The sequence below is a fragment of the Sinocyclocheilus grahami genome, unplaced genomic scaffold, assembly GCF_001515645.1.
Source record: "Sinocyclocheilus grahami isolate Dianchi unplaced genomic scaffold, SAMN03320097.WGS_v1.1 scaffold419.1, whole genome shotgun sequence".
Taxonomy (NCBI): Eukaryota; Metazoa; Chordata; class Actinopteri; order Cypriniformes; family Cyprinidae; genus Sinocyclocheilus; species Sinocyclocheilus grahami.
Window position 1 is genome coordinate 1,500,157 of NW_015505598.1, and position 22,875 is coordinate 1,523,031.

Sequence of the window (22,875 nt, forward strand, 5' to 3'; positions counted from 1 at the left end):
TTAAGTATGTCATTAAAGCATTATATATTTTATAATGATTCAAGCCATTTTTCAACAGAGTTTTAAGCGTAATATTTTCTATCCCTATTTCTTCAATTCTTCGGTTGCCATCCATCTTATTAAGTTTTCCCTTTCCTGTTCCCAACTCCTACCTTACTTACTTTAATACTCTTTTCAATTTGAAATAGATGTCTCCCTTTTCCCTCTTTATCCCTCAACTCTTGCCACATTTGGTTTATTGTTTCCCCAGATTATGCTTCTCACTTCTGCTTTACTGATTCTTATTTTCATTTCTACGTTTTCCTTCTTCAACGCCTGATCTACTTTTTCATTCCCCTTCACTCCTACATGCGCTGGAACCCATAACAATTGATTGTCACAAATACTGTTTTCATCTGCCCTGGTGTGTTTATGTATGTACTTTGTAAATGAAGCTCTGAGCATGGAAATGCACAGTGTGCATGTCGACTTCATTCCCCAGTCCTATCAAATACCACTCGGTCTTGTCATTCTCTGTCATATTCAACCCATGGAGGTTAGCATACATCTTTCCATTAATACCTGTGGGAGAGAGAGAGAGTTTAAAGCTCTTCAAACAGTCTACGCCATGTGTTTCTCCAGAAAACTTGTAATACAGACAATGACACACACACAAAATTACCATGCATTTTGTTGCTCTCCATAAAGTCCTCATCATATTTTTCTTCGTATTTTTCTGGGTCTGCGTTGAGGTACCTTTTTATGTTTTCATCCAGGTAGTGGGACTCATTTTCATCGAACACCAAGAAAAGGAGCGCAAACTCTTTATCAATGTCTTTTCTACGTCTGTCGGTGTTCAGGGTGTTTTTGCGGCACACTATCAGTGGACCCACCAAACCGCTCATCAAGTCCTGAAGAACATTCACAGAGAAGATCTGTAAAAACTCACACTATCAAATTTACATTTGGTTTAATAATATGCATCACCCTTGCATAAAAACAATGTGTATTGTTACACGTTTTATACCTCAACTAGGCTGACAGACGAGTAGTAGGCATACGTTATACAGTTTGGATCACTGCGACCCGGACCTGATCGTTTTGGAATGGTCCAGCTGTATGTCGTCATATGACCTATAATACATGTTACACATGCACACAGAGAGGTTTACTTATTGGTTTACTCCTGACCACATAAAAGACAAATCGGAGTAATAACAGACCTGGTTGAACACCGTTCTGATGGGTTTCACTGGTCTTCACTCCATGGGCATGAACAGAATATGGCTTGCTGGCTTTGTTTTTAAACACAACTTGAATCTTCTCACCAACCTCAGCTCTAATGATGGGTCCTGGAAATAAACAGAGTCAATATAGAACCACAAAAGCAAAGGTAATGATCTAAAACAAAGAGACCTGCTTTGTCAATAGTCAATCTAACAACCTAATTACGATTCTCTCTCTCTCTCTGTATATATATATTAGGGCTGTCATTTTAACGCGTTAACTTAATTAATTAGTTATTAGTTAATTAAAAATAAAACGATTAAAATATTTTAACGCAGTTAATGCACTGGCCCCGCCCCTAGACCCGTACATCATCATACATTTCATACAGTTGACTGTTGACAAATATGATGCAGTGTAACAACTCCATAAATGCAGTTATGCCCTAAAATTCAATATGTGTATGAATGAATGTATGAATTTTTGTCTCGTATTTATTTCATATGATATCACACGAGCGCTGTTTTTGTCCTGAATATCACGAGATTAAATGTGATACAACAGTTCAGTAAATAAAAAGGTAATATTGTGTTACATTTGAAATTAATTTTGCAGAGAAATTACCTTTAAAGCCAAAGCAAAATTGTGTGTCTCCGAGCAACACAGCGTTAATTTGTTTCTGAATGAATCCATGTTTTAAATGAATCGTGTGAACCAATGACTCAATAGCCTATTCATAAAGTGAACCGTTTACTTCCTTCTTGAATGAATCAGCAGTTTGAACGAATCGAATGAATGAATGACTCAAAGTTATTTACAACATTAAAGGGATAGTTCACCAAAAAATTTAAATTCTGTCATCAACTACCCTGTCGTTTCAAACCTGTATGACTTTCTTTTGCACAACATAAAAGAAAGTATTTTGAAGACAGTTGGTAACTAGGTTGTTTTAGTTACAAGTGACTTTCATTGCATTAAAACAAAAAATACTGAGATGTTTCTCAAATGATCTTCTTTTATGTTCCATTGTTGCTGTTGTAGCCTTAACCTTTATGTGTAATACATTTTATGTTAAATCAAATAATTCTTTGTAAAGCTACTATTTGTAATGTCTACTTGATACTTTCTCATTTAACACAATAATGGCTTTAATTATCTTTTGTGGGTAATTTCACAGCCAAATTTAATTCGCGATAAATATTAATAAATCTTAAGAAGTTTTTTTATGGAAAAAAGTAGTTCACAATTCACACTTCTAAAGTAAGATGTGACATACCCATTATTTCCAAGTGCTCCTCCTCTGGACGTCTGTGTTTCTTTTTGGTAAAGGTTTCATCTAAATATTCACGAAACACCACCTTCTTATATTTTGCACCAATCCTATTTTTTGACTGTTCAAGATAAATTCCTCCAGGGCTAAACAAAGCAGGAAAGAACAAAACACAAAAGATAACATGGGCATGAATGTGTCTAAATGTGTATGCATTCTAGTAATTTTAAAATAATGTAAGGTAACATAAGTAAATTGGTAAAACTTTGTAGCTTGCTTTGTGTGAAATAGAGAGTCTCAAGCATGAGACTTGACTCTTCTCAGTCCAGTCTCAGTTGGAGTGTTAACTCTATCCATAACTTTTCCCGACTCGTCCTTACAGACTGTAGACGGCACATAACATGCTTTTACGTTTGTGTGTATACCTGTCCTCCAGTGTAGTTTTGTGTTTCTCCAGTTCCCATGTGCGGTCTGGAGCATAATTCCACTCGACCTCCTCTGCTGCGATGAAGTACTGCACTGTGGAGGTGAAATGTTCTGCTGCAGGAGTCTCTGCTGAACAGGACTTGACTTCATAATGCTGGCGCATGCCAGCGTGGTAGTGTTCACCCGTACGACAGCTCAGCTCAAACTGGCCTGAGAAGAGAAGAGCATACTGATGAGCAAATATCTTTTAATCATTTAACAAAACAACAACAAGCTTTTCATACATTATACATACCTAACAACTGTATATGAAAGCAGAAAACTTGTATAGTCTTGCCTAACTTTGTTAAACCGTTGTCGTGCCAAATCCCACATACCCTTGAACCCTAATGGGTAGCTGCTCCCATAATCTTATGGATTATAGATGGCTGAAATGTGTTTAAAGGGGTCATCGGATGCCCATTTTCCACAAGTTGATATGATTCTTTAGGGTCTTAATGAAAAGTCTGTAAGATAGTTTGGTTAATTTCTCAATGGTAGTGTAAAAAACACCTCTTTTCAGAGCATGCACTTTTGTAGCATTTTCCTTTAAATGTTAATGAGCTCTGTTGACCCCGCCCCTCTCTTCCGAGCCGCTCTCTGAGGGACTGTTTACTTCAGCCGCATTCATCGTGAAACTTGCTAACCAGCACGTTATTAGGAAAGGCGATTTGCAAAGATTCATTAAAAACCCTTACACTCACTTCTGCTGTAGATGAGGCTGGATCACGAATGATTCGCGCTAACATAGATGCATTTATGCAGATTGGGGGCGCATTCCCTTCAGAAACAAACGTAATCCACTGCGTCTTCAGTGGCTCAGATGTCGGGAGTAAATGAGGACTGCTATGTTCATTATTACATCCAACAACAGAACATCTCGATCACTTAGGAGTCATTCTGGTCTACATCTGCTCCGGCGGTGAAGCAATGGCGGACTGATGACAGTCACTCAGGGCGGAGCTAAAGTAAGACACCAGTCCAGTCTGTGCTGAAACGCTACTGTCAATCACACTATCATGGGAGGGGCCTGTTTTTGTGACATCACACAGACAGGCATCTGAGATCGGCTCGATTTGAGAAAGAGGGAAAAATGTTAATAGATTAACAAAAAACCACCGGGTGGATTTTTATCATTATAGGGTGGTTGTGTACACACACTGCCAACACACATTTCAGTTCAAACTACTTGTAAAAGTGCATGTAGCATCCTATGACCCCTTTAAAAATTTTCTTTAACTCTTTCCCCATCATTGACTGAATTTTCTGCCTTTCTGTGTTTTCACTACTATATAGTAGGGGGCACAATTACACATCTTCTGAAAGAGTACCAAATGTCTGGATCAAAACATGGCGAAGAAGCAGAAACAAGTGATCACATATATATGCACAATTATGGAAAAATCAGACATTAAACAGCATATAAATCAAAACTGCCTGATGCTATCAAATGAAATGACGACCCAGGAGTGGTTTAGGACTGTGAAGATTTGGGGTCTTGATGGAAATTATCTACTGTTCACCACGTTGCTTTTTTATATGAAACTTTCCCACATTCCAGTTTTGATGAAAAAGCGGAAAGCAGAAATGGTACAAAAGCAGAGGCTTTGTTTTTTTTTGTTTTTTTTACATTTTGCATGTTCAGAAATTCATACAACAAAATATTCTGGGGGCCATGAATGTTTTGTGAAAATGATCAAAATGTTGATAGTGACAAAAACTAAACAAAGGCATGCTACCAAAACAGGACATTCTGTCATCATTTTTTAAGTTTAAACTTACTTCTGATGTACAGTAGTCAACATTTGAAGTGGATCAAAACCTTTCATCAAAGTTATCCTAAAACTCTTGTCTTCGGACAACTTTGATGAACTTTTTTGATCCACTTCAAATGCTGACTACTGTACACAGCACTAATATTATGCTCATTAGTATTTCACACCAGAAGATTAATGGGATTCACTTTGACGAGACGTAAGATATAGCATTGCAGATGTACAAATAATAAAAAATAAGCTACCTGGAAATTACCTTTTAATTATAGTAGACTGAAAGCCAAGCATTGCTAACCTTAGTTAGGTAAACTGATTATATTGAATTAGCAACCAATGACCAGCCATAGAATATGCTTGAACAACTTAACACTATCATGCACACACTGTGTGCACTAAGAAATCCTTATGTACTGCTTCACAGATGTCATCGCCTCTCAGCTGGCATCTCTAAAGGCCAATTCACACTGTACTGACAGACACCGACAAATAGTTTCAGATCAGTGTGTTATCTGTCGACGTCTGTCGGCCACAGTCTCTGACCCTTTGCTGGTCTTGCAGCCAGCATTCAACAACTTTGGGTAAGAAACGTGCATTCACAGACATCAAATCATTCAGTCGTGCCTCTGCAACAAATTTTGTGGGTTGCAGGGGCTCAATACCCTCTGGAGTATAGTACTAGACATAGACTGCTTTGTTGGGAACAGCATTCCACATCCAGGCACTTGCCAAGAAGAGCAGAAATCTCACTCTGTGAAGAGACTACACGGGGTACAAGCACCTACAGACTAGTTATAAAGTTGCATTTTAAAGACTAGTTAGTCTCTCTTTGTGCGTCCTGATATCTAGTGTCAAGTTTGTATATCAAACATGTGTGACCCGTGCTGGCAAAATGAGTCGGAATGCGTACGGTCTAATTTTGAGCTACAGGCAAAAAGAGCGAAAAAAGTCAGTTTTGGTCAAATTTGAGGTTTTCACAAAAATGAGTTTATTAAGCCCTCTTCTAGAGAGGAGTAGCTTTTTCTCTGCTCGCTTCTGGATGACTGCTGCTGCTTCTCAAGTTGTAGGTCGCAGCATTGCAGCTTTGTGAGTATTCATATCGAATTCTCGATGACACGAGTCCAAACCAGTGGAATATGATTTTCAAACCCATGTTGTTGAAAACAAAATGATTGCACTGACTGACATTTGCAAAGCGCGTGCATAAGACGTGCCTCTCTGAGAGTGCGCGATCTCCCTATAAAGTACATTATTGCGAAATATGTCTTGGCAAGATTCACACAAACATAAACTGTTATGTCTTACATGAACATTTAGTTAATGGTTAATGGAAAAATCTGATGTATAAAATTATATTAGATGCATGCATTACAGTAGATCTTCATATAGATCTGTCTCGATGTTAATCAAACGTTAATAGAAAAGATGGACTCACTCGCTGCTCTTTATTACACTACTGTTTATTTGCATTTTTGTTCTTATTTTTAATAACAAGATAAAATAAAAAAAGCTTTATTGTGATTAATAATATAGTAATTATTATTAAGAAAAGAATTGGACGAAAATATGCAACTTTGCTTGGTGAAAACACATTAATCTGAATAATTACTGAGTGTTATCATTTTCAGGTGATGTGTAATTGTTAATGAGGGAAGGTGTAGCTAGCTAAAGTGGCAAACACTTTAAATACAGATGTGCATATTTATTAGGCAGATTTTTACTACTGGTAAAAAAAGAGACTTAACTAACACTGAACAGTCAAAAATTGTGAAATGCCTTTTTAAGAAAAACGCAGTACTCTGGAAATTTCCAAACTATAAAAGCGTGACCATCGGAATCAAGCGGTTGGTCAATAATAGTCAGCATGTTCGCAAAAAGTGTGTTGAGAAGAAAAGGTGCCACTTTTGCTCAATATTTTGAATGCAAAATACCACAATATCCAACGAAACAGTTTAACAAGTGCTCAGAATGACCATTGTTTTGATGTGCTTCTCACTTTAAACTGTAGAAACGGTAAAATGGAGCTGCCATTGTCATTTTGTATCGCATTTCTGAAACCAAGCTGAAGTTCGGAACCCTTCTTAATATTGTTAATTCATCATTATCATTAGAACATGAAATCATCAAGAAGAACGCCATGATCGGAGCTGTTTTTGTTGTGTGTCTTGGGTTTCGTGATAACGGAGATGGGATGTAAATGCTCAAGTTACGCGACTGAAAGAGCAAAAAGTTGGGCTAAGAGACAAAATCTCCTATATGACAACTTGCAGTGTTACATATCGAGGCTGAGAGAAGAGCACACACAACACTGCAGACAACAGGTAAATGCCGTTATCGATGTTTTCCATGTTCACGGAGTAAGCATTTTTACATGGCTTTTTAAAAATGCCGGGTAGTCATATGCGTTTGGCCAAGCAGCGTACCCTTACGTCACTGATAGATCCTATAGAACTGTTCTAGACCCTACTCTGAAGTAGGAGCTAATTTAGTTCCCCCAAATGGAGTTCCTAGAACTAAGTTCCTAGTTCCTGTGGTGCGAACACGCCAAAAAGTGGGTACTTCCGCCAATAGTTTTAGGAACTATGAAAGGTTCCTCCGGTGCGAAAGCCCCTATAGTCAGTCTGTTCTTAGGCCAGATGTTAAGACTTGCGCCCAGCAAATACCACAAACATACACAGACCTCTACAACCAGACAGTCCCTCGATGCAGGCCCCCTATTTCCAGCTAAGGCCATAACGCATCATGCCAGGACCAGCTGGGATTGTAAAGTAGACCTAAACCTGCTGGTCAGAATACAACCCCTGCCTCAATGATCTCACCCAAGTCCATTGTGGTCCATGCCAATCTCTAAGCAAAAGAGCTGCTTCCAATTCTGAATACCATACAGAAACATTGACTTGTACTTGGAATCATCAATCACATTGTGTTCGCTCTATTCGTTCGTTCATTCTGTGGCCAGAGGTTTCTCACTGCTAGCACCTGATAGAGTTTCTGTTCCAAACCACTGTCACCTTTGGTTTGCTCAGTGGGCAAAACTATTAATATTCAGCAAACTCTATAAATCTCATTTGAAATCACCGAATACTTGAATTTTTGAGATTTTCATGATTTACTAATTGGAAACAGTGTTGCAGGTCCGTGATTTCATTAGCATCAAATTACCAAGTATAAAATTTATATATTTGTATTCATTTTCTATTTATTTATAGCTGTGGTTATTGTATGCACCTTGTGCTTGTACTTTGTACTTGCAGTGTCTGGTCTGGAAATGTCCTGAGAAAAATAACTTTTCCAGAATATTCTTGGAAACAATCATTGTTAGTTGGGTTAGGATCTGGCACAAAACCAAAATCATTATTAGTAAAAGCATTACAAGTAACGTGCCAAAGCCAGTCATATCGTCCATTGCTTGAGTGTACAGGATAAGCATTTACACACTTATATCCCTGATGTAAAAGCGCTGTGACTTACCATTATTGTCGGGTGTCATGCTAACAGTCACTGCGGTATGCGGGAAGACACTGAGAGTGTCACGGTTCATCCCGTCTCGTTGAAACGTGTTACCCTCGAAATAGACCCCATGGATATCCACCTCAGTGCCCAAGCCAAGTATGTGCCACATAACATGTTCCCCATTACACAAGTCCAGACCAGGCAGGTTTCCATACATGTAGCCATTCACCGCTGAGAAGGAACACACACATTCTTAATTAGAATACCGTCAAACCATAAACTTGTATATTCACAAAGTGTGGATGTAAATGCACATGATCGTGCGATTAAACACATATATGCATACCGTGCATCTTATTGCTTTCCTGAAACTCTTCATTGGCTGGATCTGAATCATGGCTACCAAACTTGTTCAAATTCTTTTGCAGATACCAGCTTTTATTCTCATCCATGACAGAGAACAGCAGAAAAAACTCGTGCTGAATTTTGTTGGCATACTAAAGAAACACACCCGTACCATGGAAAAAACATCACACACAAACACACACACAGACAGACAAAACAAACACATCATCAGCTCATTAGTAGAGACTTCAAGACCTGAAATTGGTGCGGCAGAGAAAGGAGACAAGCAAAATGTGCAGTGTTGGGGTGCCTCCAGGACCAGGGTTGGGAACCACTGATTTAAACTACATGAATAAGCCTGAAAGGCACTCATACATCACAGCATGGCATCACCTCTAGGGCATATTACTATACTTCTTATTCAGAAACATTAAAGTTGGCAGGAAATCAAAATCAACCATATTTTTCGTCATGCATGTTACTGGTCTTATTGTTAACCATTCATATATGCATTTTTTTTTTTTTTTACCTCAAACCTTTAATCAAAACTTGCTCCTCCTGTGATATGACTGAATCCTCTTTGCTGACATTTCGTTTCATACCAACTTTAAAATATTACCAAAGACCCATCAGTGTTCAGAAACATGCAAGACACAAGCGAGGATTTTACCCAGAATTCCAAGGTGCTCATCCGAGCCCGCAATATGTGTTGTGGTAGTAAATGTGCTGTCCGTGTATGAAATGTATCTGGCCTTCAGGTAATTTCCACCCAGCTTACCACCATCACGACTGAAATACGATTCAGAGTCACTGAAGGGAAAGAAAGACATTAACGTAAATGAAAGTAATCTAATACAATTACGAAATCAACATGCATATTACAAATAAAAAATAAAAGGTAAAATTCAATTAGAAATAGATAATACCAGACCTGCAGCAGCAATTATATGTGATAATTACATCAATTATAATAAATCAACTTATTTATCTTTCATTTTTAGATTTTTCTATGGCTTCTTCTACATTGTCTGTGCATTAACGGATAGTGGCAAAAGTTAATCCCATCCAAATTTATTCAGTAACATTTAAAAGCAAAGCATAAGCTCAGAGGCTTCAGAATCCCTCAGCAATTTCAGATTTCAGATCTAGCAGGTTTTGAGTTACTCAATCGTGCATTAAAGCATCTCCAAATCTGTGTTTTTACCTGTCTGGCTCAGTAAGTGATTTATTTGTCATGTAGTTCATCCCTGAAGGTGCGTAGTCCCAGTCCATCTCCTCAGCAGCGATGTAGAAATGTCTCTCTTTGCCAGGGGCCTCTGTTGGAGAGACTGAGGACCCACAGGCCGAGACCTCATAGAAACTCTGCATACCTGCTGCTCACAAGAACAGAGAGAGAGAAGATATCTTGAAATCATAAATTGACCTGCCTCCCTCAAGTAAACTCAAGACACTCAAGTGTACTCAAAGAAAAAGTCATAGGCAGTCCTTTTGAATTTAATTACTGATAAAGACAACAGAGCTGAAGCTCTAAAAATAAATTTAATTTTAAATAGTGTAAATTATCCTGACAAGTTACCATACATTTATGGATTCAAATTGTTGGTATGACACAATGATGAATTTTCTTTTTCAGTGAAGGAATTAAAAGGAGCTTAAAACATGAACACTGTACCAAGCTACAAATCAAAACTGAAAGTGATCATACACTGATTAGAGACAAAAACAATGCATCCAAAAATTAGGAACGAATATTAGGCTTCACACAGAGATGACAGAAAGACAGTTACTACCTTCTACATGATCGTTGACTTGGCAGCTTAACAACCATTTTCCTTCTGTTCTGGGGATCATTGTTGCGGTGACAAAAGTGGCAGGAAACAGACTAAGCACATCTGTGCGGTGCATGCGATCCACGAGGGTGTGCCCATGGAAATAAGCCGAATGAATGTCCACCTCGTTACCAATACCGAAGAGATGCCAAGACACGGGACGTCCGACACACACTTTCAGCGCAGGCAAATTCCCATAAACATAGCCATTGATTGCTAATGGGAAAAAGACAAGAATAAACTGAACGAGTGAGACTGAGAGATAAATGATGAGATGACATGAGCTTTATAATTAAATATATGTGAGCCTGCAGCACAAAAGCAGTGTTAAGTCGCTGGGGTATATTTGTAGCAATAGCCAACAATACATTGTATCTTGGCAGCTTAACAACCATTTTCCTTCTGTTCTGGGGATCATTGTTGCGGTGACAAAAGTGGCAGGAAACAGACTAAGCACATCTGTGCGGTGCATGCGATCCACGAGGGTGTGCCCATGGAAATAAGCCGAATGAATGTCCACCTCGTTACCAATACCGAAGAGATGCCAAGACACGGGACGTCCGACACACACTTTCAGCGCAGGCAAATTCCCATAAACATAGCCATTGATTGCTAATGGGAAAAAGACAAGAACAAACTGAACGAGTGAGACTGAGAGATAAATGATGAGATGACATGAGCTTTATAATTAAATATATGTGAGCCTGCAGCACAAAAGCAGTGTTAAGTCTCTGGGGTATATTTGTAGCAATAGCCAACAATACATTGTATGGGTCAGAAATCCCAAAAATCATTAGGATATTAAGTAAAGATCGTGTTCCATGAAGATATTTTGTAAATTTCCTACCGTAAATATATCAAAACTTAATTATTGATTAGTAATATGCATTGCTAAGAACTTTTTTGGACAACTTTAAAGATGATTTTCTCAATATTTCGATTTTTTTTGCACCCTCAGATTCCAGATTTTCAAATAGTTGTATCTCAGCCAAATATTCATTTATAAATCTCAATTTCGAAAAATTGACCCTTATGACTGGTTTTGTGGTCCATGGTCACATATAAGGAAAACAATAATTCTGCCTATTATTCATTTAGATAACAAAATGTCAGGCTTAGAAATTAAAACCACAAACAGCTGTGTTTGTATCTTAGAGTGCAGAGAACTTTGGATATCAAAAGGAAAACTAAACTTTTCTGAATGGCTTTGTTCCAAAGTGGAACAGATACAAGGTACTTTCCATCAAAGCATGCAAAACATCAGCTAAAGAGTGCACCACGGGAATGTATGGGCTTACTTTTATAAAACCTTTTACCGTTGGTTACAGACATTAATGTAGCTGTAGTTGGGGGAAAAAGCTTTAGTTTTGATTCCCATTAGTGTGTGCCATGGTACATTTCAGTAGTCAGCACCAAACACAGTGAAATTTGATCATTTCAATCCTAAAGATATTTCAGTAGATTGCTAATTAATCACTTCTTTTAAACTGTTTAAGCGCTACAGTGCAATGTAAGCTGCTTTGTAGACGTGTATAGTATATTTGTATAAAACACATTCATATAAATGGTTAAGTTTTTAGTTTCTATGTTAAAAATAGAACCTTCCTCATTAGAACACAAGGAGCAACAACCCAATTTTTATGCATGGATACGGTTAAAGATTGAGGCATCCTGAGACTCACAGTGCATGAGGTTGGACTCTCTGAACTCCTCGTCTACGTATTCCATATGTTGTTTTGTTTCGTCTGGATCAGAGCAGAACTTTTCAATATTCTCCTCCAAGTACCAGCTCAAGTTCTCATCCACCACACTGAACATCAAAATGACATCTTCATCCACATCAGAGCGCTTTTGACTAGAGACCAAAGTGCCTGAAGAGGAGAAAAAGATATTAGGAAAATACTAAAAAGGGTAAAAATAATCAGAGTTAGAAGGGAGCAGTGCTTGATGCTAAGAAGTAGTTGACTGTACAATCATCTGTGTGCATGTAAACTAAATGTATTCCATGCATGTACAGATTATTAGGGCTTGTTTACCTTGTTTGCAGGTGAGCAGAGCTCCTATCAGCCCTGATGCAATGTCTTTTGGTGCATCTCCATGTGAATGGTAAATCCAGGTGAGACAGTTGGCATCTGCTTCAGTAGGAGCGTACTCTGGTTTGACCTGCCAGGTGTATGTGTAGCTCTCACCTGGAGCCACCGCATCATCTCTCTTATCACGACCAGTGGTGCCGTCTGGATACAACGCTCCTAAAATACAGAGCAACGAATTCACACTTGTCCAATCTCATCTGTTCAAGGACTCGTATTTGACAAATGGTAACAAATCTAGGACTTTAAAGGGGGCACACTGTATCAACACTAGATTTTCCTTGCTCTTTTAGTATACAATTCAATAAACAACCTTTCTTCCAAGTCCAACCAGATTTTTATGGAAGCTACGTTCATTTGGAAATATTTGCATGACTAACACGTTTACACAATAATGCCTATTCAGTAAATTGGCCTGCGATGGAAGTAGACACTGTAAAGTTAAACTTAACCTCATAAAAAATTATGAACAAATGACAGGGAAAGTTGCTGGTTAACTTGTTTTACGTGATTAAAAACAAAGGTGTTGTACCAAGGTTACACTAAAATCTAATTTTTCATAGTTTCAGCACAAATTAATAAATGTAATGTGATTCATATGCATCAGTCATACGTAAATGAAACGGTAAGATTTCTGTAATAGTTCACAGTGTTGGATTTAAGGAGATAATCACGTGACAGTTGAGCATTAATGATGAACACTTGCTGCTAACAAGCAGAATCACTGGAGGAAAGAAAAACAACGAGAACAGAAAAAAGAGAAACGAAACAAGAACTACAACTGTGGCCTGTTGCATGAAGATAGCTCAACAAACTCTGAGTTTTAGAGTAGGTTTAGAGTTGGCATAAGTTGATAATTATTGTAAATAATTAGCAGATTTTGTCTCTGCAATTCTTTCTAATCAATGCAAATCACTGTGCTCTCCCAGCTGAATTAGGTGACCTGTATTTCTTCAAACATTACAAAGGTTGGGCTGCACTCTTTAGTCTTTTATTGGAATCATCAAATGTTTCAGCTATCTGCCTTCGTGAGTGTCGAAACGTTTGTCTATTTTATCTCCTGCTTTGATTCCAATAAAAGAGTGCAGACCAACCTTTGTATTGTGCTAGAAATTCACCATAAACTGCTTTAATTTGAAGCGAGAGGGGAGTGGTTTTATTGTATCAGATATATGTCACTTTGCTCACAGCTGATTGGTTGCTTGTACTGTGCCCAGCATGCATTGCGACATGAAGCGTTTTGTTGATTGTCCCCATTGATGAGATTCACACGCTGATTCATTATGTCTGTGTGTGTCTATGTAATTATGTACTGTAGATTAAAACTTTTTGCTTTGTAAATTCTTTGTATTGGGCAACACTGCTGTAGAATCCCACTTGTACTATAATAAACAATGCAAAAATAATGCATCACCCATTTAATCAGAGATTAGACTCTATATTGTGATCAGTGAAGTAGACGATTATGAACATGCCACGTAAGCATCAGCATTTCAATTTTTATTTTTGTCTTTTTTTGTCTTGGCTTTCTTTGCCATACTAAATGTATCTTACAAACACTAAGTTATAACATCCACATAAAAGATAATGTCAAAGAGTCAAGAGCCCAACAAAGGCAAACACAAACACTGATGGTGACTTTAAAGGGGTCATATGATGCTTTTTTAAAGATCATTATTTGGTGTAACAGAATATGTTGACATGCTTTAATGTTCAAAAAACACATTATTGTTCAAATACTGTACATTATTGTAGGTCCTCTATGCCCCGCCTCTCTCAAACGCTTCGTTTTCTACAAAGCCCCTCCTTCCGACAAGCGCAGTCTGCTCTGATTGGCCAGCTGACCCAGTGCATTGTGATTGGCCGAACACCGCAAGCACGCGTCGGAAATGTAACGTCCCTTACCATAATCACAGCTTCATCATTCAAAATAAATGTAAAGACAGCCCGAAAGGGGAACAGAGTCTCGTGACAGACACAGTGATGAAGCTGGTATGTGTTTGTGATGTGTCCCCTCCCCCCCTCTCTCTCTCTCTCACACACACACACACCGCTATCTCTCTCTCTCACACACGCACACGCGCACACACACACACACACACACACACACACTGGAGTGGTTTAATCATCTTCTGCTGAGATCTTGAGAGATTTAATGTCTTCTGTTATTTCAGTTGATTTCATCTCAAGGCTGTGGTTGTGAGTCAGTTGTAGGTTTCGTGTTTCTCTCTTTTCAGTTCTTGTTGTTTTTCTTTCCATCAGCGATTTCCACAAACGATTCTGCTTGTTTACAGCAGGTGTTCATCACTAATGTGACATAATTCACATAATTATCGTATTAACACAAACACTGCTTCAGTGGTACATGGTACACAACACTGAGCAGTGTTTACTTAACACTGGGGATTTTGCTGTGAACTATTACATAGTATCTATTTCATTTACATATGACTGAATATGAATTAAGTTATGTTGAAACTATGTAATCCAAATGGATGGAAAATTTGTATGCAATTGAAATCCATAAAAATTCCCCATAATGTACACATGTCGTGACATTCACGAGAGACAAAAATCTTTGATATGCACATTTTATAATTACAGTTTAATAATTTGAGCTAAGAAAGTGGTTGCTTCAAGTTGCCATTTTACAAAGATTCATTCCGTCTCTTGTAAATGCTGTGTTGACACACCACTTGAGACTTTTCTGCACACTTTTCGTTTATTGCTCTGTTATTGATTTATGGGTCATGTGTCAAGAGACTCTAAACTGCTGTTGTAACCCAAAGACAAACATGGAAAGACAGCAAAATCAACAGAAGGAATGGGATGGAGGGGAAAGCAGAACTAGTAATGGAACTAATAGAGAGATAATGCATATCCAACCTTCTGAATTCTTCTCATAGAAGACTCCATGAGGGTGGAGAGAATAAGACCTGGTCGCAAAGTTCTTCATGTGCACTTCTATGACATCTCCGACCTCAGCCCGTAAAATGGGTCCGAGGAAGCCGAGCCAGGCAGGTTTAGCTATCTCCTCGGAATAAGACCCATCTGTGTACTGTCTGTACAAAGCTTTTTTGTAAACACTCCCTATCCGGGTCTTGCCACTTGACAGAAAAACCGACGCGTGTCTGTTAAAGGGAGGCATTTAGAGAGAGAAATAAATATGGTAATAATTCATTAATCGGTAATGTCCATCATACAACCGGTGTACAGATCAGGATCCATGTTAGTGTTAATAATAATAATAATGATAATAATAATACATGCTATAAGAGTGTTAGCCTACAGCACCAAGCACTTACAAAAAGCTTTATCCACATAACATAAATAAATAAATAGGCGTGATGTTTATTAGTTAACTAGCAGCCTATTACAATAAACACAGTAATATAAAATGCCGCCTATGACTTGTACTGTTACTGGTCAATAGATATGCATCAGTTGTACTCACTCGTCTTGCTCAATGCTTCGGTTATTGATCAGGTTTCTGGCGCTCGGTGCGTAATTCCAGTCTTCTTCTCTAATGGCTATATAATAGCTCCTCTTGAGACACTCGGCCTGCTGTAGCGCGAGCACAGCCGTCACAAAAGCGCACAGCACAGACTTCATCGCTTATATCGAAACACAACCATGCATAACCAAAATCCGAGCCCGAGTCTCAAAGAGTCGCACGCAATCGATCTCGAAACGCTACTGCGCACGGGAAATCCAGCCTTGAGTGCGGCTGCTGATCGAAACTGAAAGTTCAGCTCAACGGGCGTTCCTTCTTCTTTAGACTCGAACCGGTTTTTCGGAGAGAAGTAAAACTCCGCCGTCTCCCTTCATAACAGAGCGCCCGGATAAACCGCACGCATGCCCGGACGCGGTGACGCTGCGTTCCGCTCGGAAGCATCCATCCATTGCGCGGGCCGTCGGGGTGCTGGGGGTGCTAAAGCTAAAGAAGAAATGGGGGTGCTGGGGGTGCGGTGTTAAAAATAAATACATTTACATTTTGTAACAAAAAAAGAAATAAGGAAGCAGACCTGGAGCCTATGCCTAGTGGGCAGCCAACCAGCAGTAGGCATACGCATTCATCTTATTTTGTTTTAGTAGTATTAATTCTAACAATAATTCATTCTAATTCTAGCAATTCTTCCTGATTATCCAGTCAGTATGGTGGGCTACTCTAAGAAGCCCTTTATTGTGGTCACACTGTAAAACATGAGTTAAGTCAGATCAATTTGACTGAGTAGCCTATAAGTTGTTTACAACTTTTATCATATACTTTAAAAAAAAAAACATTTGTTGCCATGACTTTTTGATCATATTTTCCCCCCTGTAACACGTCTGTACCCAAATGAAGAATTAACAAGCATGTCTACAGCTATTAATAGCTATTTATTAACAATAATAAAAAAACACAGGCCCACTATGAAGTAGTATCATTAAGAAATTCACATATTAAACTGAATTTTTATTAACAAAATGACTATTTTGTTTACAAAATTTGTAACGCAAATATAATGGATTTAAAACGATCGTAGTTTGTGGTTCATTGTTATTAAAACAGATCAGACATAAAGCAGTACAATGGCAAATTCGCATTTATTAAACCTCTAACTCTTATTAACAAATCGAAGAAGGAGCCTATACTTGCGTTGTAACCCAAATACACAAGGTTTCTTATTTAAAACGAATGCTTACACTGATAAAACATTTCTGCTTGATTTACTTTAAAAATGATGAATTTGGTTTGGTATTACGTAGATCAAACAAGACCAGTGTTTGTACAAACTACTTCATTTTTCTGTCTGTTGAAAGAAAACTTGCACATAAAGTACACTTAATTTGAGTATTTCTTTAGTCTTTGTGTGTGTGTGCGATCTACATAACTTTAAGAGTTCTAAATGTGTATTTTTGATTGAATCCAACTTAATTTTTAAATTTCCCTATTACAAATTTCAAGTGGGATCTACTTTGTTTTTCCAAATTTGTTAGTGTATTTTTAAGTTACATGTACTCACATTTTCTAATTAGCAAGTATTTCTACTGAAAGTATAAATGCAATTAGTGCAACTATTTACTATTTCACCACTGGTACTTTTCAATGGAATGCCAGTAGAATATATACTCATCAAATATGGAAATCTAGTTATTACATCACATAAAGCTGACATTTTTGCCATTTGATAGTAAAAACGGCACAGAATATTTTCTATAAAATTGTGGTTTTCAGTCCTTAACAGTAACACACTCAAGACTTTAAAACAAGAAGCACACAAACGTGATCCCAATGTGGAAATGAAGCAGATCGTCTTATAAAGCAAAATTGTATTTTCTTTGAGTTTCTATTGAAATAAATTCACATTGTGCAAAATATTTTCCATGAGTCATGTTTCTCACTTCTTAGCAGTCATCTTTCCTTCAAATTCACCTTGAACATTAACATACTCACAAACATGTTCCGGATTCAGTTTCTTTGGATAGCTTAGCTCCAAGGCATAAACAAGGCCCATTAGGTAGGTGCCAGCATGTGCTACATTGGGAATAGCAAAGAGGACCTCTGCTCCCTCGATGGCTATTTCAGTTTGCTTCTGAAGCCCTCCATCCCTGGCTTTGCGGACCACGAGGATGGAGTACAAGTGAGGTCCTCTTGGATGGCTGCGGCACTGTTGTCATCATAAACCTGTTAAATATACCAGAGAGAATTAAACCTACTTTTTGTGCTGATATGAAGAAGGTATATAGCTCTTTGCTCTCCCTCTGAACAGAAATCTGGGTGGGATGACGAGGTTGCTGAGGTAGTTTTGAGTGGTGTTGTGATTTAAGCCAAGAAACGTGTACTCATCAGAAATACATTTGTGAACCTTCATTTTTTTTTTTTTTTTTTTACATGGATTTGCCAACACTTATAAACTATAACTATCTATATAAATATCTTCTATTGAAAAATATTTCTGTCATGACAACTCTGGGAGGGATTGGCATGGTAATGTACATGGCAATGTTAATGTATTTGGTCTTGGCGGATTAGATTTGCTACGCTGCTGCTGCCGATGGTTGTAACGAATCATCCACTGAAGGCGAGTGTAGTGAAGAACCCAAGTGCAGTTTATTTACAGAGTGATCTAAACATCCAAACAATAATCCGAGACTTGACTTGACATGAACAGACTTGACTCACCGACAGCAGGTTACAACATCAATACACGACAAGCTCACAATGGGAACATGAAGGCTACTTATAGCAGACAAGGAGGGTCACATGACATGAACAAACCAATGGGGAACAAGACACATGACTAAGACTACCAATCAGAACATGACACATACACAAGGCAGAGAGACATGAGGCAAGGGAAGCATGACACCAACATCAGGAAACAATTACAAAATAAAAGACATGGACAACATGAACATGAAACACAACCCAAAACACCACATTACAATGGTAAACCGATGGTTAGGCAGCCTACACAACGACAGTACCGGTGTATCACTTACGGAACTGTTTTCATCTATAATGTTTACAACAGCCAATTACATGACCTTAGGAGTGACCAAACCTATTCCTGGAGGGCCACTGTCCTAAACTCTGCAGGACGCCGGCCCTCCAGGACCCCTGTCCTACCTAAACACCTTTCATGTGTGTGTGTGTCATGCAGGTAACTCTGTTCCTTACATTAAATCCCCACCTGGAAACTTTAGAATTATTTGCATTTATTATTCAAATGACGGGAAAAACAAACCAGGAAAGATGGATGTGAAACAAGTGATTTGCTTGTATGTGTGTGCAACGGTTGTTGGAACCTAGCTATAGGTTTTACATAATAGCAGGCGAAGAGACATATGAGACAGAATCCCAATCCACTTCTAAACCTGAATTACACGATATAATTACCATACTATGAAACTAAACAGTGAATTATACATGCATACATTGTGATAAAGAAGCTGTTTAATGGCTGGCTGGCTAGGACACCATGGTTACTGGAAATGGCTGTGGCCAAAGTATCCAACAAGCCGGCTTGACAGGTCTTGTCTCTGAGAAGGAATGACAGCATATGTCTTGAGAGCTCTGGGGCGTTGGCATCCTCCTCCTCCTCCTCCCTGTTGTTTCCTGTGTGATAAGAGCTGCACAGGAAGTCCTCTGAGTAACGCACACACATGAGCTAGATGGAGATACTCACGCGTGTGATCCTCAAGTTAATGGTCCCCCTTGATAAGAATCAGCATTTGTACTGCTGCTGGTGCATACCTTTTTCCCTCTTTTGGTCACCGCAATTCTGTAACGTTGAGGCAAAGAGATGAGATTTTAGGCTGTAGATGCAGCAGACATTTGTTTAAATAAGACTATAATCCGAGTGGAAAACAGCAATCCAACAGGAAACAGAAACATGACAGCTTTGTTCAAACGAAGAAAAAAACAGCAAACTACAGAACCAAACTGAGGGCTATAAATACCAGACCAAATGTGACCCTGGACCACAAAACCAGTCAATAGGGTCAATTCAAAATTGAGAATGAACTATCTTTCCACTGATGTATGGTTTGTTAGGATCGGACAATATTTTAAAATCTGGAATCTGAGGGTGCAAAAAAATCTAAATATTGAGAAAATCATCTTTAAAATTGTTCAAATGAAGTTCTTAGCAATGCATATTACTAATCAAAAATTAAGTTTTGATATATTTACAGTAGGACATTTACAAAATATCTTCATGGAACATGATCTTTACTTAATATCCTAATGATTTTTGGCATAAAAGAGAAATGTATAATTGTGACCCATACAATGTATTGTTGGCTATTGCTACAAATATCCCCCAGCGACTCAACACTGCTTTTGTGCTGCAGGGTCACAAATGAGGAACTAAACAAGAAACAGCAGGAAATCAAAAACCATGGAAACCATTAAAAACGGGAAGTAAACAGGAAATAGTGAAAGCCGAAACAAAGCACAGAATAGAATAAGTACCAGAATAATAGTTTCATAACCAAAATGCAGCAGTCAGCAGTCTGAGAGCTTTATACTGTATTCAAGCATATCTGCCAGGTGTTTTGGTCCAAGACCATTATGGGATTTATATACAATTAAAAGCACTTTTCCTGGTTTTGGTCAGGAGCCTGGCATCAGGGTTTTGTATTAGCTGCGACTGTCTAGTAGTCTTGTTGGGAAGGCCAGTGAGAAGTATGTTGCTGAGATCTATCCTGCTGGTAATGAATGCATGAATACGCTTCTCTAGGTCTTGCGTGGACACAAAGGTGCTGTGTTTTATAGATGGTAATTTAGTCATTTTTGATGTGGCTTCTGATGTTAAAATCACAGTCCAGGATGACAACACTAAACAAATAAGCACATTTTTAAAGAAAATGTTGGAGTGTCCAGTCAACAGGACGTTTTAAGGTGTTTCATGCAAAGTTTTACTATCAAAGTTAGACTAATTTCAGAGCCACAGCAGGATTCATTGATCGCCGTTGTAACGTTATGCATTTTATCACTGAAAAATGATGCAAACTTTTTGCATTTCTGAGTAGAAAACAGTTAACTGGGTAGTTAGTTTGGAGGGTTTTTTAACCTGTCAACAGTGCTGAGCAGTGCATCTGTGTTACTGACATTCTTGTTTATAACATTTGAAAAGAAGGTCTGTAATAGCTTTGTTTTCCACCTCGTAAGTTCTGCTTTTTCTTTTCATGCATTGCACTGCTGTTGTGTTTCTCCATGGTGCCTTATACTTGCCTGTACTTTTACTTTTTTTTAAATTAATTGCTACATTAATTTTAAAGTTAAACTTGTCAAAGACAGCATCAACAGAGTGGTCACATAGATCTAGCATTTATGAACAAAACACTAGTGTTCATTCACGTACTGTTGTTTGATTGTGGCTTCTGGTTTCAGTGACATATCAAAGACAACGCAGAAGTGACCAGACAGAGCTACGTCCTTCATAACAGCGTTCGAGACGTTTAGGCCCTTACGGATAAGCAGATCTAATGATGTGGATGGGTTCTTCCACATGCTGGGTGAAATCAAAGGTGCGCAGAATAGATAAGCACATATTTTGGTGCTATTCGAGTAGCCATTTCATTTCAGTTCATCTTGTCTGACGTAATTCCTTTGAACTGCTCTGAAACAAGTTGCTTGTTGACACTTTTTGTTTATTGCTCTGTTATTGATTATTAGGGTTATCTACATGTATATTAAAGTTGCCAGCAATTACAAAACATTCAAATTCAGTGTTAGTTGCAGACAGAAGCTCTGTAAAGTCATCAAAAAAAAATGCTTGAGAGTATCTTTGTGGCCTGTCAATAACTAGAAATAATATATATATACAATATATATACTCTTGTGCTCTATTCATTTACTAACTGCTTGTTTTCTTAAAAATAAAATAAACCTATCACTAGCTTCTCTATTCTTTTTGTATTCTATCCATTTGTTTTCTTTTTATTTATTATAAAATTAACAAAAAGCAAAAAAACTAACAAAAATCTATTTCTAGAATATTTCTATTCTATACGTTTTCTTTTTATTACATTATTTAAAAAACCTTGCTGCGTGTACTGTGTTAAGCTAACTGAGACTTGTTATAGCACTTGTGTATCAAGTCAAGTCAAGTCACCTTTATTTATATATCATTGCTCATTTGTTGATTTTGGTTGCTTCTATTGTCCTCATTTGTAAGTCGCTTTGGATAAAAGCATCTGCTAAATGTCTAAATGTAAATATACCAAGATACTCAAGAGATAAGGAATGTCCAAGGGAAATCTGTTCTGCAGGCACTCATAAAAGAGAAATTTGGAGGGGCTGATTCATTTAAAATTGTTGCACTGCAGCTGTTATCTAGTCAAGCTTTATTTAAACACATCAGTTTGTACAGATAAGATCATTGACTAAAAATGATTTGTTCATAAGTGAATTAATTTAAAAAATAGCTAACATTACAGTATTTGTTTCTTCTTCACGGCAATGTTGTAGTGACATCTACAGGTGCATCTCAATAAATTAGAATGTCGTGGAAAAGTTCATTTATTTCAGTAATTCAACTCAAATTGTGAAACTCGTGTATTAAATAAATTCAATGCACACAGACTGAAGTAGTTTAAGTCTTTGGAATTGTGATGATTTTGGCTCACATTTAACAAAAACCCACCAATTCACTATCTCAACAAATGAGAATATGGTGACATGCCAATCAGCTAATCAACTCAAAACACCTGCAAAGGTTTCCTGAGCCTTCAAAATGGCCTCTCAGTTTGGTTCACTAGGCTACACAATCATGGGGAAGACTGCTGATCTGAAAGTTGTCCAGAAGACAATCATTGACACCCTTCACAAGGAGGGTAAGCCACAAACATTCATTGCCAAAGAAGCGGGCTGTTCACAGAGTGCTGTATCCAAGCATGTTAACAGAAAGTTGAGTGGAAGGAAAAAGTGTGGAAGAAAAAGATGCACAAACAAC

The 22,875-nt window shown here is 38.0% G+C and overlaps 1 protein-coding gene across 1 annotated transcript; it reads right to left on the reverse strand.

Moving 5' to 3' along the window:
• Positions 1-391: 391 nt before the first annotated feature.
• Positions 392-16,337, reverse strand: hephl1a (hephaestin-like 1a). The gene is given in 15 exon segments (XM_016232780.1): positions 392-561; positions 662-890; positions 1,007-1,113; positions 1,203-1,331; positions 2,483-2,622; positions 2,902-3,112; positions 8,185-8,397; positions 8,513-8,663; positions 9,165-9,321; positions 9,716-9,884; positions 10,302-10,556; positions 12,023-12,211; positions 12,377-12,589; positions 15,317-15,561; positions 15,885-16,337. Coding segments are annotated over 15 exon segments (2,736 nt in total). The 5' UTR covers positions 16,043-16,337.
• Between the last annotated feature and the right edge of the window lie 6,538 nt (positions 16,338-22,875).